The sequence below is a fragment of the Girardinichthys multiradiatus genome, chromosome 6 (assembly GCF_021462225.1).
Source record: "Girardinichthys multiradiatus isolate DD_20200921_A chromosome 6, DD_fGirMul_XY1, whole genome shotgun sequence".
In the NCBI taxonomy this organism is placed as follows: Eukaryota; Metazoa; Chordata; class Actinopteri; order Cyprinodontiformes; family Goodeidae; genus Girardinichthys; species Girardinichthys multiradiatus.
Window position 1 is genome coordinate 22,132,986 of NC_061799.1, and position 16,115 is coordinate 22,149,100.

The following is a 16,115-nucleotide window of genomic DNA, read 5'->3' on the forward strand; positions in this document are numbered from 1 at the left end:
TCCTGAGGCCTTTAAAACTCCCAGCCTGGTTCATCACTCAAAACCCCAATCATGGGTAAGACTGCCGACCTGACTGCTGTCCAGAAGGCCACTATTGACACCCTCAAGCAAAAGGGTAAGACACAGAAAGAAATTTCTGTACAAATAGGCTGTTCCCAGAGTGCTGTATCAAGGCACCTCAGTGGGAAGTCTGTGGGAAGGAAAAAGTGTGGCAGAAAACGCTGCACAACGAGAAGAGGTGACCGGACCCTGAGGAAGATTGTGGAGAAGGGCCGATTCCAGACCTTGGGAGACCTGCAGAAGCAGTGGACTGAGTCTGGAGTAGAAACATCCAGAGCCACCGTGCACAGGTGTGTGCAGGAAATGGGCTACAGGTGCCACATTCCCAAGACCTGGGCTACAGAGAAGCAGCACTGGACTGTTGCTCAGTGGTCCAAAGTACTTTTTTCGGATGAAAGCAAATTCTGCATGTCATTCAGAAATCAAGGTGCCAGAGTCTGGAGGAAGACTGGGGAGAAGGAAATGCCAAAATGCCAGAAGTCCAGTGTCAAGTACCTACAGTCAGTGATGGTCCGGGGTGCCGTGTCAGCTGCTGGTGTTGGTCCACTGTGTTTTATCAAGGGCAGGGTCAATGCAGCTAGCTATCAGGAGATTTTGGAGCACTTCATGCTTCCATCTGCTGAAAAGCTTTATGGAGATTAAGATTTCATTTTTCAGCACAACCTGGCACCTGCTCACAGTGCCAAAGCCACTGGTAAATGGTTTACTGACCATGGTATCACTGTGCTCAATTGGCCTGCCAACTCTCCTGACCTGAACCCCATAGAGAATTTGTGGGATATTGTGAAGAGAATGTTGAGAGACTCAAGACCCAACACTCTGGATGAGCTAAAGGCCGCTATTGAAGCATCCTGGGCCTCCATAAGACCTCAGCAGTGCCACAGGCTGATTGCCTCCATGCCACGCCGCATTGAAGCAGTCATTTCTGCCAAAGGATTCCCGACCAAGTATTGAGTGCATAACTGTACATGATTATTTGAAGGTTGACGTTTTTTGTATTAAAAACACTTTTCTTTTATTGGTCGGATGAAATATGCTAATTTTGTGAGATAGGAATTTTGGGTTTTCATGAGCTGTATGCCAAAATCATCCATATTAAGACAATAAAAGACCTGAAATATTTCAGTTAGTGTGCAATGAATCTAAAATATATGAATGTTAAATTTTCATCATTACATTATAGAAAATAATGAACTTTATCACAATATGCTAATATTTTGAGAAGGACCTGTATATTCCAAAACAGAATTTGCCAAATTTGTTGTCGCACTACATAAAGTGAAAAAAAATGAAACACTAGGCATTTAAAAAAATATGTGGCATGTGCTTATTTTATGGAAATTTAAACATTTAACTTTCCTGTGAATTATTTGACTAGTATAGTTGTTCAACCACTATTGCTGAGAATGGTCTCACATCTTTGTTGCATGAACTCTGCTTTTCCTGATTTTACCTCAGAAACTGCATGCTTGATGTTACACCACAAGTTTTCTATCGCAATAAGGTCCTGGGATTGGACTGGCCCCTCCATAATGTTAATCATGCATCTAAATCAGCATCTAATCAGGATCCTGCTCCCTTACTAGTGTCTTTGGAGTTGTTGTCGTGTTAAAACATCCATTTCAAGGCCATTTCCTCTTTGAAATTAGGCAACACGACCTCACATTTTGATGTATAGACTCATCCAAGATCCCTGGTATGCACATGATGCCTTAGCCACCATGCTTCACAGTGTTCTTTTGCTTTAGTTCAGTGTTTAGAGACTTGTCTGCTAAACATTTTACAGCCCTAGAATAAAAAGAAGCAACATTGATCAGTCCATAAAATTGTACCATTTACCTTTAGGCCAGTTAATATGTCCTTTTGCAAGCTACAAGTTCTTCAACCTGTCTTTGTTTAACAACTATAGAACACTGCAAGAGCATCTTGCCAATGGCTTGGCTTCACATAGGCCTCTTCTAATTATTACCCTGGATCTGATCCTTGGTTAAGTCTTTGTCATTTTGGCTATTCTTCGATCTATTGTATTGGTAGGTTTCCCTTTTCCTGCACATCTTTCTGGTTTTGGTTTCCATTTTACAGCATTTGAGATTATTTAAACCGAGAAGCCTTTAATCTTCTGGCCTTCTTACATGTTTATTCTTTTCTCAATTCACTTGTTTACCACACTGCTGTTCTTCTAAACCATGTCTGGAATGAACCATGTTATTCCGATTTTTTGAGAGGAAGGCAGTATAACCAGCTTGTACAACATGTTTTGCTACTTTGCTCCTTCAATAAGGGCCACCTGTAAAATACCTGTTTTTCACATAATGAATGACATTACTGTTTGAACCTAAAGCAGTTATGACTGTGAATAAACCCCATTCAATTAATGATTAGTTACACTAAATCGGAAATTACCAGAATCAGAGAAGGCAGGTCACATTGATATAGTAACCTGTGTTTGTATGGCCTTCAACCATTTGAGTATTTGCGTGCTGATATTTTTGTATTTGTGTGTGTGTGTGTGTGTTTGTGGGTGTGAATTTGTCTCCTGGACGTATACATTTGTAAGTGTGGCGAGAACCGTAGAAGACCTGTAATCCACAGCACCTAGAAGCAACAAAGGGCAGGTAGACCTGGCTCCGGAAGGCAGCAGCAGTCCCTGGTTAGTCATACGCTAAGCACAGAAGTAGGTTGCCAGCAAGTCACAGGAGCAGCAGCCCCCAGGTCAAAGAGGCATAAAGCAAGACGCAGGGTATTGAGCCCCGCCGAATCAGCCACACCGCCAACCCCAGCCTTGCCAAGCCCATGAACAGGTCCCAGACCAAGGCCTGCACCAACCCCTGGCAGCAAGACCGCCTGGCACCAAGCAAGGGAATCCCACCAAGAGTCCCCAACATGTTGGGCAGGCACCAGCTCATCGCACCAGTCGGAACCCGGAGTGACCAAGGTAGGAGGGGCACATTGTTTTCATTCTGGGGAACCTATCCGTGACAGGTCTGGAGGGAGGAATACCAAGCAGAGTGAGGCGCAGCCCCCATGGCCCTCAACCGGCCAAACACACCTCCGGGAGCTATAGGCCACCAGAGGGGGGCCCACCACTGTGGGACATGGCCCGAGGACCCACACAGACAACACCCCACCAAGGCCGGCAACCCCCTTGCTGGGCCCAACCCCAAAGCCCTAAGTGTCTCTATCGCATTGAAATCAAGGTGCAGGACAGGACCAAATATAACAAAGGGGGGGGGATTGGATGGTTCCCCCCATACCGATAAGGCCAATTGTCCCACTCCCCAAGAGCAACCACCAACAGTCCAGAACCCAGAGATCTGCCGGACCAGCCATTACCGCAGGCCACACGCAGGCCCCGGCAGGTGCTCCCAGCTCTCAGCCTATCATCCACACGAACATACCCATTCCTCAACCCCCCTGCCAGCTCTAAACCCTATTTTGGCCCACACATAGCCAAAATACCCCATGGCTCAGCCCTACCTCAATGCCAGCTGCCACAGCACCCCCACACCACCAGCTACACCTCCATGGCAAATCCACTGGGTTTGTTGGTTTTCTATTACTCTGAAACACCTTCTGGATTCACCATGCAGAAACTGAGTGGTTGAATGAAGTTGGAGTAATACTTTTTAACACAAATAGACATGGAACTGATTTTCTTAAATAACTAAATAATTATATATATACTATGTAAATTCAGTCCATTTACCATTTAACTGACTAAGGCTCAGTATTGGCAACCTAATTTTAATTGACTTGGATCAGTATTGGGTTACTAACATCCTGGCCGGCGTGTCCCTACTGGAGACAAATTATTCAAAGACAAATGACAAGTCTTCTGACAATAGAAGGACATCCAATGAACTTAAACATTGCAACAACAAATATTTAAGCTGACAAATAATTTTTGACAAGAAACTCAGTATGAAGTCTATTCATATTCTAAAAATCAGTTAATTGCCAAATAACTACACTTTAGAAGTGAAACTCACGACTTAAACTGAACAGTGGTGGTAAAGAAAATGTTGTGATGCTAACAGAAAATTAAGCAGCTGGCCTCTAAGCCTGTCATATGCATTATGAGCATGAATGAATTCTGTTGGATGTGCATCTAATTCTGAACAAAATCCCTTTGATCTGCCATGTGGCAGAGGTTAGCATCATTCCAATGCAAACAGTAAAAGTGAAATAGCTTGATTTCAGAAAGTGCTATTAGCAATAGTAGAAGTACCATTTCAACAAGCCTTTAATTATTATGCCTAAAATTGGCAATGTAGCCATACTGTTCTGTAAACATGTAACGGTTTAAAACTTGCATTTTGACTATTTGAGAAGTCTGATCTTATGCTCTTATCTGACATAGCTGTATAACTCACCAAATCTCTGTCACTTGGTGTGGATTCAAGGTACACTCTTAAACTCTGTAAATGTCAACGGGACACCTGCTCAACTCTGCATAGTTTCCATGACAACAAGGTACTTGACAGGTGCAATGCACAACAGGATGCTGAAGTATAACAGAAGTGATCTTGAGCAGTCAGAGGCAGACAGCTTGACAGACGGACTGATAGATATACAAGATATTCAAGAACAGGAAAAAAATATTCATGAAAAAAAGAAGAAAAACTGTGATAAATGCAAGATAATGAAAGCAGATAGAAAGAGTCATGATGATATCACTTCAAATAAGAGCAACAGAGAGGCTCACTAACAGGGAGAAACAAAGACAAATGAGAACACGGGAGAGAAAGTTTCTTTGATGTATGAGAAGCACGAACAATCAAATAGGCAAAGACAGGGTAAAATCAGGAGAAAAAAAGAGAGATCTATAGATATAAAGTGGACGGTGACTGCTATACTATTTGTAGGCATAATTTCCAGGGCAACAAAAGGGCCGTCAGGCAAAGGGGAACAAAATCCTTGTCCGTTTGTCTCCTCAAATGGCCTCTAGGGAAAGTCTGAAATGGGGCTTTTCTTCTTGGTCCTTTTGAGCTCTAAACCCCATCTACATGACAAACAGTGTCACTTTGAAGCTGCTTGTCATCTATGCCTATCTGTCAGTCATTCCTGACCTTTTGCTCTTGCCTCTCATCTCTCTCTTTTTTCTTTCTTTTCACAGTAATTCAACTTTTTTGTCATGGTTTCCTTTTCACACAAAATCCTTCTCATTTATCTTTGATTCCTGCCTCTGTTCAGAAAACAAGAATGTGAATCAAGAGAAAATGGCAAGAATAATTAGGTAGATTGGCGTTTCCCTGTGTTTGAGGAGAGGAAAACAAAAATTATTTTAAACTTGAATGTTCAGGTTTTACAATTGTACATTGCTAAAATATTGCCAATGAATGTTGGAAATGGTTTTATTATTCAGCAACATTAGGTTTAATCAGCAAAAAAAATTTTATTTGTACATAAAAAAATCTGTTGTTTTTATGGATCAATTTAGTTTAATGATGAATTCAGACAGCTATAGAATTGCACTTTTTTTTAAAACATGTAAGAAGAACCCAATAATTCAGTGGCACCCTTGGGTCAATTTCCTGTATTTGCTGTATGAGATGTACATGCCTATATTTGTTTAAAAAAGGAAGTATTGATGACACATATCCTAGTGCTAAAACAAAGTGCTCCTACCCGGTTGAAGAGCTCCAGCCTTTTCTTTAACTCAGCCATTGTAGGATCTAAGCTTCGAACCTTGACCTCTGGGTTTTGCCTCTGGGCATCCAGACCATTTCCGACGATTCTGCTAATATAACTGGGAGAAGAAATAAAAACATAAATAAACCACATATTAGTTGATTGACCAAACACCAACCCTATTTTCTAATTATTTTAGAGCACAAATTGTTAGATAGCAGGCTGTTTGTTGTTACCAAGTACATTGCTTTGAAAAAGTATTCACCACTTGTTTGTCACATTTAAATCACCAAACTAATTTTGTTATTGGAAACAACAACAAACAAATTAACTTGAGGAAATGCAAAATGTAGTTTTCAAATGATGGTTTATTTTATTGTGGGAAAAAAGTGATCCAAACCCACCTCGGCTTATGTAAATCATCCCCCTTGTTAAGTCATGAATTAACTGTGATTAACTACATCATTTGGAAAGCTAAGCTTAGTCACATCTTGGTCTGATTACTGTCAGACCTGCAGAATACAGAAATCACACAAATATAACCCATCTCTGACAACACGAAGTAGTTTCCAAACATAACAAATTAAGCCTGTCTAACAGAAAACCCTTCAGAAAAATGTCTGGCCATCAGTTGGAAACCTTAAGGTCAAGTGCAATTATGTTAAGCAGAAAAGAAGCAGCAATGAATTGAGCTCACAAGCAGACACATCTCAAAATTGCTCCAAAAACAAACAGAAAGTTTTGAAGATCAATCCATCCATCCATTTTCAATACCCGCTTCTTCCATACAAGGTCACGGGAAATTTTGAAGGTTTAGAACTTATTTGAAGTGAGGTGACATGACCCCAATAAGTCTGTTTATTCTGGGACAGTAGCTGGAAATAAATTTGGCTGAATTAAAGCAAGGTTGGTTTTGGATAGCTTTGATTCCTTATTAAAATAAATAATTGAAAGCTGCATTTTGTATTTACTCAGCTTATCTTTTGTTTAATATTAACTTTTAATCATCATCTAAAATTTTAAAGTGTGAAAAAAAAAGTTGTAACAGAAGAATTGTACCAGTATGTATGTAACAGTAGTTGTAAATTAATAATCTATCTGTAACTTCAGTGGAACCATTAAGCAAAGGTCCTTTTAAATTACGATGGTGTACTTTCCTTTTTTCATCACAATCCATGAAAAAGGAAACAAAAACATACATCATGTACAGCAGTCATTATAAACCTAAAATCATTAGGACCTTATTTGTCAAATACGAAACTCAGCAAATTATACAAAGCCATTAAATGCTCCGTTATGCAATTGCATCAACACAGAATCAAATCTGGTCCAAATCATACATTGTGCTTTTAGGTTCTCCTCTGACTGAAAATATTTACTTTGAAAATATGTCTGAGCTCAGCATTGTAAAAATTAAATTAAATTAAATGGTAAGCTCAGCACTGTAATATCTGCTCTTCATGCTCTTTGGACCAGAAGCTTGCCATTGTTGAGGAAGTGTTATATCTTTGTCGTATATTGAAGTTTACTAAACATGCAATAACCTTATAAATCCCATCTAAATTGTGCAACTATGGTGGGAGGGTGAGATGAGAAACTGTTTCGATAAGTGAAGGGTCTGAATGTGTGTGTGTGTTTGTGTGTGCAGTTGCTTAGGGGGAGGAATCACTTTTAAATAGTGTTTTTTTTATTCCTGTAAAATAAGAATAAGAAAGAAATACCTTCTTATAAAAAAGATGGTTGTGTATTTATTTAGTCAGGATGTAATACTGAAAATATTTAACTTTAATCAGTGCCTTTGCAGTTAAAGGGATGCATGTTGTACAAGAGGGGACAAATGCAAATTCAGGGGCATATTGTTCCCTTGACTATGGATTGCTCTGCAAGAACAGAGGGGTATTTTTGCTTTCTGCGTCTATTTAGAGTATTCTGCTTTGGGAATTAAGTGCAGAAATAAAGCAAATAGTAGGAGCCAAACAGAAGCAGAAAATGGAAGAGATTGCACTGCTTTATGAATTTCCTCATCTATGTACTAGTTTAGTAATCTTTATTTCGCCTTCACATATCTTTGTAATGTTGTCTGAATTATTTTGGCATTTATATACTGATATTAATTATTAATTCATGGACTTGACATCATCGTAGAGGAGTGACAGGCACTGACACCAAATTAATCGATGGTTTCAGCACCAGTGCTTGGCTGATAAATGATTATGTATGGTTATAGTTGGTGTGTTTATGCAGACATGTTTATGATTATGTCATGCATTTGTGGTTTCCTGCACTCCCACGTCTATGTATTAATTCAAATATGAGTAAAGGAAATCATAAAAGTGCTGAACCTGAGAATTTGTGGCCCGTGATCTGAGCAATGTGTTGATGAGGTCTGCACCATCAACTTGCTGAAATGGCACTTTACTGATTGGGCCAATGAAAATCCCCCCTTTACCCTGTCATGCCGCACATTAACTTTACATCCCATTGTTCTTTTTTTTTATTATTTGTTCCTTCATGAATTGCTTGATTTACTTTAGTGTATTTGCAAAGCTAAATTCCTAAATCCCCCAAGGCACAGACACAGATAACCATATCTCTGTTTTGACAACAGCTAAAGCTCTCATTGCTGCCAACTCTAAATCTTGTCAGGATGGAAACAAGCAATAGTGTTCCAGCATAACTTCACTGAATAAAATGATTAAATTAAAAATCAAACATCTGTGGGTTTGGGGGCGTATGCATGTCTGTCTCTATACCTGGCTTCGGGATGACAGAACCGGTGTGGAGTTTTTCACACTAGTCTGGATGCTAGCGAAAGGGAAGTGTAATTTCTTTGAAGTAACATTTGATAATACATAAGGGACATGACAAATGATGCAGCAGGATATCCAGGAATTATTACTTCATAACAAATTTAGTGCCACAGTATAATCAAGTGGTTCATGACACAAATCAGACCTTACAATTACTGCACCAACATTAAGCAAATGGTCAAATCTTTACCCACTGTGCCTTACTTTAACAAACCAACATTTTGCTTTTTTATCTCTGCAGAGTGTTAGCGAACATTTCAAATGATTACCTAAAGTTATATTACACTTGACCCATGGCTCTCTAGCTACTTTTGGTGGAACTGTAACATTGCTCACTGAATGCCCCATTAATCGCTCTCTTAAAGACAGCTTTGTCTGGATCTTCTCTCTGCTCTGAGCACACAGTAGCAGTGACCTCCGCTCACTATTTTCAACTTCTAACTGAACTCACTTGATCTTTTAAAGATCTGCAGGAAATCTTTTTGCATTGGAAGCAGAAAACAAAATTAAATACTCATCTGCAGGGGCATCTGCAGGGGCAGATAGCAAAGTGAACTTGCACCTCATTATTCTGATGTTGGGTATACTTTACATAGATTTACTGGTGAAAAAAAGCAGGTGCATTTGAAATATAGTTTATAGAGATTTTAAGTTGTATCAGTGAGGGTTTTTAAATTAGACTTGAAACAATTAAATTCCTTTTAACTTTACATTTCATCAAAGTGCAATTCTCTATCTACCAAAAAATCATCTTTATTTCTTCCTATACATTGTTTTTGCAAGGCAATGGTGCAGCCCGGTTTGTCATGATTGATAATTTTCCCTTTAAAATAAACATACAACAAAACTAAAATGTAGATCTTAACACAATTTTAAAGATGCAAAAGAAAAAGAAAACTAGAATCTCTAACAAGATGCAGTGCTTACATTTTTTTTACAATAAGCTGTACACAAAAACATATCAGAGTATTGTGCGTGCATAAAAAATAATTTTATACAGTTTTAACATGCTGTGGTTTATCTTCAAGGAATATATAATAAAAAACATGCTCAGAAACATTAACTAAAACTCAGTCCTAAGCAGGAATTGCTTTTATGCCTGAAAACAAACCAAAAAAATGGAAGACTGGCTGTACAGATGCAGTATATTTTATTTTCCTCACTCACTTTGGTTAATAAATCTGTGTTTTCAAATATCATGCAAAGCATTATTATCATGATCATTATTATTATTATTACTATTATTATTATATAATAATTTTGGGTATAATGCCCATCAAAGAACAACATAACTGCATCATCACAGACACTGAATGTTGGAAAAGGCTGAGTACAAGTATTTCTTCCTTCCCTTATAGGAAAACTTGAAGTCACAAGTGAGTGCAGCAGTGAAAGCAAGGGAGGGGTCTAGTGGATGTCTGTAGTCAGCTAACTTTTACGAGCAGGACTTGGACATGTTGAAATAGTCTGAACGAGAGGTTTTGTTCTGAAAGGCCAGACTGTTCTCACACACTGTGAGCCTAGCAGCCTTTTGCTGTACTGCAAACACTAAAGGAACTGGTGAAAAGCCACTTTACAAACATTTAACCAACATAACCTATGAGAACATGCTCCCACTTACACTGAATATAAATATGTCTAAACAGATACAAACACTTTTCAGGAGTGTCATGCCCTGTAAACAAGTACATATGGCTCTGAGACTTGTCATAACCTCTAAAATATAAGATTTGCTCCTTGGAAAATAAATATTTCAAACATCAAGCAAAAAAAAAAAAAAAGAAAAAAAATGGAATGCTGGCAGAATATTTTGATTGCTCTTGCTGAAGCTGTCTCAACTCCTGGCAATAAGCAATGTAGCATGCTGTACTTCAAAGGCACCATTATTAAAGAGGAAATACTTGGATCACAAAATGTGCAAGAAGAAACTGCAAGCAAATACAGAGGGGTCATCTGCAGGGCAGGCAAGCTTAAGCAGTATGCTTTTTATTCAATGCTCTGTTTCACTCACCCTTCCTGCACTCCTACCCATTATTTTGTGCTCCTAGATGATCTCTCCAAGCCAACCCTTTGATTGTCAGTTCCAAGTCTCATTTTTCTTACTTTACTGGCTTTATCATCCTTTTTTGCTGCTGCTGTTGTCATTTGTAACGCATCTGGAATTGCATTGAATTCTGAATGGACTTGGAGGTTTTAGGCCATACTGTATCAGCTTTGTTTTATCATTACTTTTCATTGCCCACAACTTCAGATTTTATTACGTTTTAAAGTCTTCTTCTGACATTTAGCGGTTGTCAAAAAGCTAATTATTTCAACAACATTTTGTTTGCTCTTCTCTTTCCAGTGCTGACAAAACCTCTGCTTTGCTCAATTTTGTGAACCCTCAAGTTAATCTATTTAAGAGGTGAGTTAAGGGTGCCGTGGGATTCTGTGGTCCTGGCTGGAAGCCCAGAGAGCCTCCTGGCATGCCTTTCATGATGTGATGGCTCAGATTTGTGGGAAGAGCTGAGCAGAGTCAGAAATATAAAGATCAGTACAGGAAAAGAAGGCATCTTGACAACGACAAACATCATCAAAATAGATAGCTGTAGAACCTAGCGATATACTCTTTCTTGTTCTGAGGTTACTAGGAATTTGTTTGGATGATTTCATTCTGACTAACCACTTCTTGCAATGGGGAGTTTCTGCATGACTAATCAGGAGATGGTGAGAAACTGAAAACTCAGAAATGTTGTTGTTTGTAATAAGTCTTCTATGGCTCAGCCAACATTGATCCTCTCGAGGCAATCTAGAATTTAAAGCATATCAACTGGTTTCAAAGGTTTTTGACTTTTGATTCCCAGGATATTGTTTATAAATGGCTATGTTTTCCTGGCCTGTTGAAAATATTGTTAAATATAAAATTAGAAAGGAACAAACATTAGACTGCTGGAGATAGGCACCAGCTCCCCCGCGACCCACTATGGAATAAGCGGTAGAAAATGACTGACTGACTGACAAACATTTAATTATCAAGTGATAACATAACCCTCAAAATTGAACAAGGGGAAAAAACATTGTTAAGTGTACCGGTATAATGAATCTATTAACATCATCCATACAAATCTTTTAAGGTTGGCTGTTGACATGGTCTTTTTACTCTGAGCTCTAGATTACATCATTTTAGTCAAGATTATGAATTTTTGTCCATAATGTTTACATTAGCAGACCTTTACAGGTAACTTCTTGGACTATACAGAGGGACATTACCGGCGCATAGCTGGTGATGTGTATATTTGAGGTATTTGTCAATGAAATAAAGATGTTTATGGCTTTGTGGGTAGGGTTGGAACTACCCCTTTTGAAGGGGTCCCAGATTGATTTGTACTAAGACAATAGTGGTTTATTGAATGGTTGCACTGCAACAGCTATATGCCTTAATGTCTTACAGCTCAGATTTCTAACAGTTCATGCACAATAAAAGCCCGGCCTCTACAGTGCAGTAAAGGCTGTAACTATGCTTACAAAATGCTCCCTTTCATACTGTGCTTTCTAGATAATTTTGATTCTGGCCTTTTATTAGGTCAAGTCAGGTGCTTCATGATTTTCTTAAACATTTAGTTGATTTGTCAATTAACCCATACATGTAAGAGTTTAAATTACTTATTCAATCATTTATGATTTGACGTAATCTGCATCATATACAGTGTCTTGCAAATCTATTCATACCTCATATATTGTCACAATAAAGCTACAAACATGAGGGAATTCTGTTTTGAAGATATGTGGTAGAGCAACATAATTAGCACATAACTGTGAAGTGGAAAAAAACGATAGATGGTTTTCAATATTTCTATACAAATAAAAATTTATCTATTTTTAGCCGCTAAGACTAAATTCTTCGTAAAATCACTTTTCATTTTAGGAAAAGCCACAAGTCTTTCTGGGGTATCTGATTCCAGGTTTGCACATCAAGAGAAATATTTACCAGTTTTGAAAAATAGTTGAAAATCATTCTGACTGCATGCAATCATCTGTGATCAACAGCAATTGTCAAGTCTTGCCACCGATTCACAATTGGATTTAACTCTATCCTCTGACTAAGCCAGTATAAAACATAGATGCTTTGATCTCAACCACTGCATTGCACCCCTGACTGCATCAATACAAAAACAGTGAAAACAAGCCAGTCAGAGGCTGCATACCTCCGTCACCCAATGCTGGGTTAGAAATCTTGCATCTGGATCAACTGAATCACTAGCAAAATTTAACGGATCCTTCCTTGGGCTAAGACACACCTATGGTAAGAATTTCACAAGAATTTGTGAGTAACTTTTTCCGTAAATGTTCTGACAGACAGACAGACAGACAGACAGACAGACAGACAGACAGACAGACAGACAGACAGACAGACAGACAGACAGACAGACAGACAGACAGACAGACAGACAGACTCACTCAACTGAAAACATTACCTCCTTGGTGAAGGTAATCATTTCCATAAAATACATTGTAAAACAAACATATACGCTTCTTTTTTTTAAACACATGCTATTATCAAACATTGGCAAAAGCCACCCTGGCAGAAAACATTAAAAGGTGTGGAATTTTACTGCATGCTTTGAATGGGCAAAAAAGTTGTGCCATCTGACGGACTTAAATATATATATATATATATATATATATATATATAGCTGCCACTCCAAAATGAAACCAGAACATAAAGGATTGTTGGATGGTAAATTTATGATCTGAAATTACATTTTCAGATCATAAATTTAGGAACAAACTTGACCATGTTTAAATTGTTTAACCATTTTAGGGTAATTTGAGGCCACAATTGTACAATTGTTTAAAAAAAAATATCCACTGGAAAACTTAGGCTACATAATCCTACACAAAATAGATTATAATAAAGAAAAATATACTAAACTAAACTGACAAACAATAAAACCAAATGGTATAAAATATTGTGTTAAATTATACAGTGGCAGACATTTTTGTTGATTTTTTAATAATTAGGGGAATTCTTATCACATTTGGTTTCACTGGGTTTTATTAAAGGGAATCAGTGTAAAGACAGCTGAATACAAAATATACAACAGTTTTTTTCTGATTTCCGTTTCTAAAATAAATTAAAAAATATTCTTCATTTCTGTTCCATTCACAAAAGCTACATTAAAGATTGTGGTTGTAATGTGATAAAATGTGAAAAATACTTATGGGGAAAACGTGCAATACTTATTTAAAATTCTGTGTAAAGGTCACTCTATAGTTTTACACTGATCAGAGTTCCATGTGTTGAAACAAGGCCTCAAAGGTTGCCTGAATACGTATTCTGTACTTGCTTGTATACTCAGCCATGTGCTTTGGTAGCTGTTGACTGAGTGTGTTTGGCAGATTCTTGCGTAGATGGAGATGAAAGTTGACCCCAGTTCCCCCACTCTATTAGACCATGGTCTTGTGGTGATGTGGCCCACTGTAAATAGCAAAATGAAATGCTCTTCAAAGATGAGCTGTTCAGTGTACTTGGGGCCAAATTAGTTAAGCAAAAAACAAATTGCAGCCAGATTTCCAAGGGGAAGTTTGGAGTATATGTTCGTGACCAAGGTCATACTGCCTGCACAGTAAGCCTAACAAACAATATTTATTATATCCCCTAGCCATAGCTTGTGGAAAAAAAACAAGCCCTGACGTAGGTTATCCAAACAAAAATGTTTTTGTTTTTAATTTAGCCCATGTCTTCTCCTTTCTTGGAATGTGCTGAAGACCACTGTGACCGGGGCCAATCCCAGATATTTGGAAAGCTGGAACAAAAACTGAGCCACAGTCAGTGCACTGAGTTTTAAGAGGAAAATGGAACTAATATATAGCTAGACACTTTAAAAGGATTGCATATATTTACAGATATCCACACTCTGTTGTTTTCTCGTATTGTGATTACCGTGTACCTGAGAGGTGTTTTATATCATTAGACCTATTCTTTTTCCATGTCTATCTGCAGGCGAGTTGAGACAATATCAAGCCTGGCTCATCATTACCCCATTACTACACTGCATTCAGCTGAGCATGTCTCATTTCTTCAGTACTCTAGGCTAATGAACATGTATCGATTTATCTAACAATTGCAGCAACTGCAAAGTGGCAAATTAATTTGGAGATAGTGACTCACTCTTGGCAAAAAGTACTCAGGCTCCTTTGGTTTTCTCATACTCCTGTTTCTCTCACTCCTATATGTTTGTGTAAAGATGTCATATTAGCAAATCTGTCATGTTTGCTTGTAGTTTGACTCTGGAGGTGCAATAATTACAGACAGATTGAACTGGTTTGAAAGATTTATTGATACAATAATGTAAGTGATGGGTCTTCTGGGTCCTGGGGTAGATTTAGACCGAGCGCTGAATAGGAAAGGTAAGTGGTTAAATAGAGAGAAGATGACGATGATGATGATGACGGTGCGCAATGGGTTCTGAGAGTGGAATAGAACACTTGTAAACAGATGCCCTGGGGAGTTCAGCAACACACAGAGTCTGAGGCTGATAATGCAGCGTCTCCTGTTGTCTTCCAAAAGGATGTAGCTTTTGGAGCACTTGATGTTTGGAGGGAGGACAGGCAGGCGAGTGAAAGTTTTGTAGCAGAGTACCAGAGGTAACTGTTATCAGGCTGAAGATCCAAGGAGCTTTTCATCTTTGATCACAGGGAGGCTTCGCCAGGTGTCCAGGTGTCATGCTACCACACAAATGTTCTGGCATCCCCTTAAACACTGGTTTAAATTATATCTCTTTGGACAACTCAGTTCATTTAAATTAAATCCTTTTTGGGGTTGGTGCAATGACTCAACATAAAGAAAATGTCATCTGTTGCTTCCTAAGTGAGTTTTCTATTGCTGTTTTGCCTGTGCTGTATATTTTAAGTGGGTGCCCCCTCTATTGTATGCTCTTCAAACACTGTTGAAAATATAAGAAGAAATAATTGAATACTGTGGCTGGGTAATGACGCTGAAGTTTCTATCTGAGTTGCAATGGATGCCTAATTAAAAGAGCTTTTGATGTGTCTTCTGTAAGGAGTCTGGTCTAGATTTGAAAATCTTTAGGCTGAAATGGAAAATAAGCAGTCTGGTCTATCTACCTATAATCCCTAATTATTAAGAACAAGAGCTAACATTGAAAAGACCAACATTTTTAGGGTGGAGAGCAGGATCCCCTCCCACGGTCCCATTCATGTAAGAACCGCCACTGATCTTAACTATGGTGTAGTTTCCCACAAAAAGAAATACACATGTTGTTTAAGAACTATGACACACTAATCCTCACCAGAAGTCTTTATATGAATCCCATCACTCATGTCATTCAACATTTATTCTGCTGACTATTACATTTCATGCTGACTGCAAAATTCTGTTTCTCCCTTTTAAGGCCATTAATTACGTAATTAATGGGTTGCTCATTATCGTTCTATCGTTTTCAGTCACTCTGCCCACCGCCTCTGCCATACCTTTATACCTGACATTCGTAACAATAAGTCTCTGTCCACTTTCAGATCAGGTCTGAAAACATATTTGTTCACTCTCTATTTCAATTATATTTAGTTATTTTGTTTTTTATATGTCTTTGTGTATGCACTTGCTTTTAGATT

The 16,115-nt window shown here is 38.3% G+C and overlaps 1 protein-coding gene across 6 annotated transcripts in view; it reads right to left on the reverse strand.

Annotated features, from left to right (window-relative positions):
* gpc5c (glypican 5c) overlaps window positions 1–16,115 on the reverse strand; it is a 151,860-nt gene that overhangs the window by 48,979 nt on the left and 86,766 nt on the right. For 5 of the 6 annotated variants that reach the window (XM_047369090.1, XM_047369087.1, XM_047369088.1 and 2 more), the window contains one exon: window positions 5,689–5,809. In XM_047369090.1, the coding sequence (XP_047225046.1) occupies window positions 5,689–5,809 (121 nt within the window). Of the gene's footprint in view, window positions 1–4,792; window positions 5,313–5,688; window positions 5,810–16,115 lie in introns of those variants that run through there. The other variant, XM_047369091.1, reaches the window with a different exon arrangement.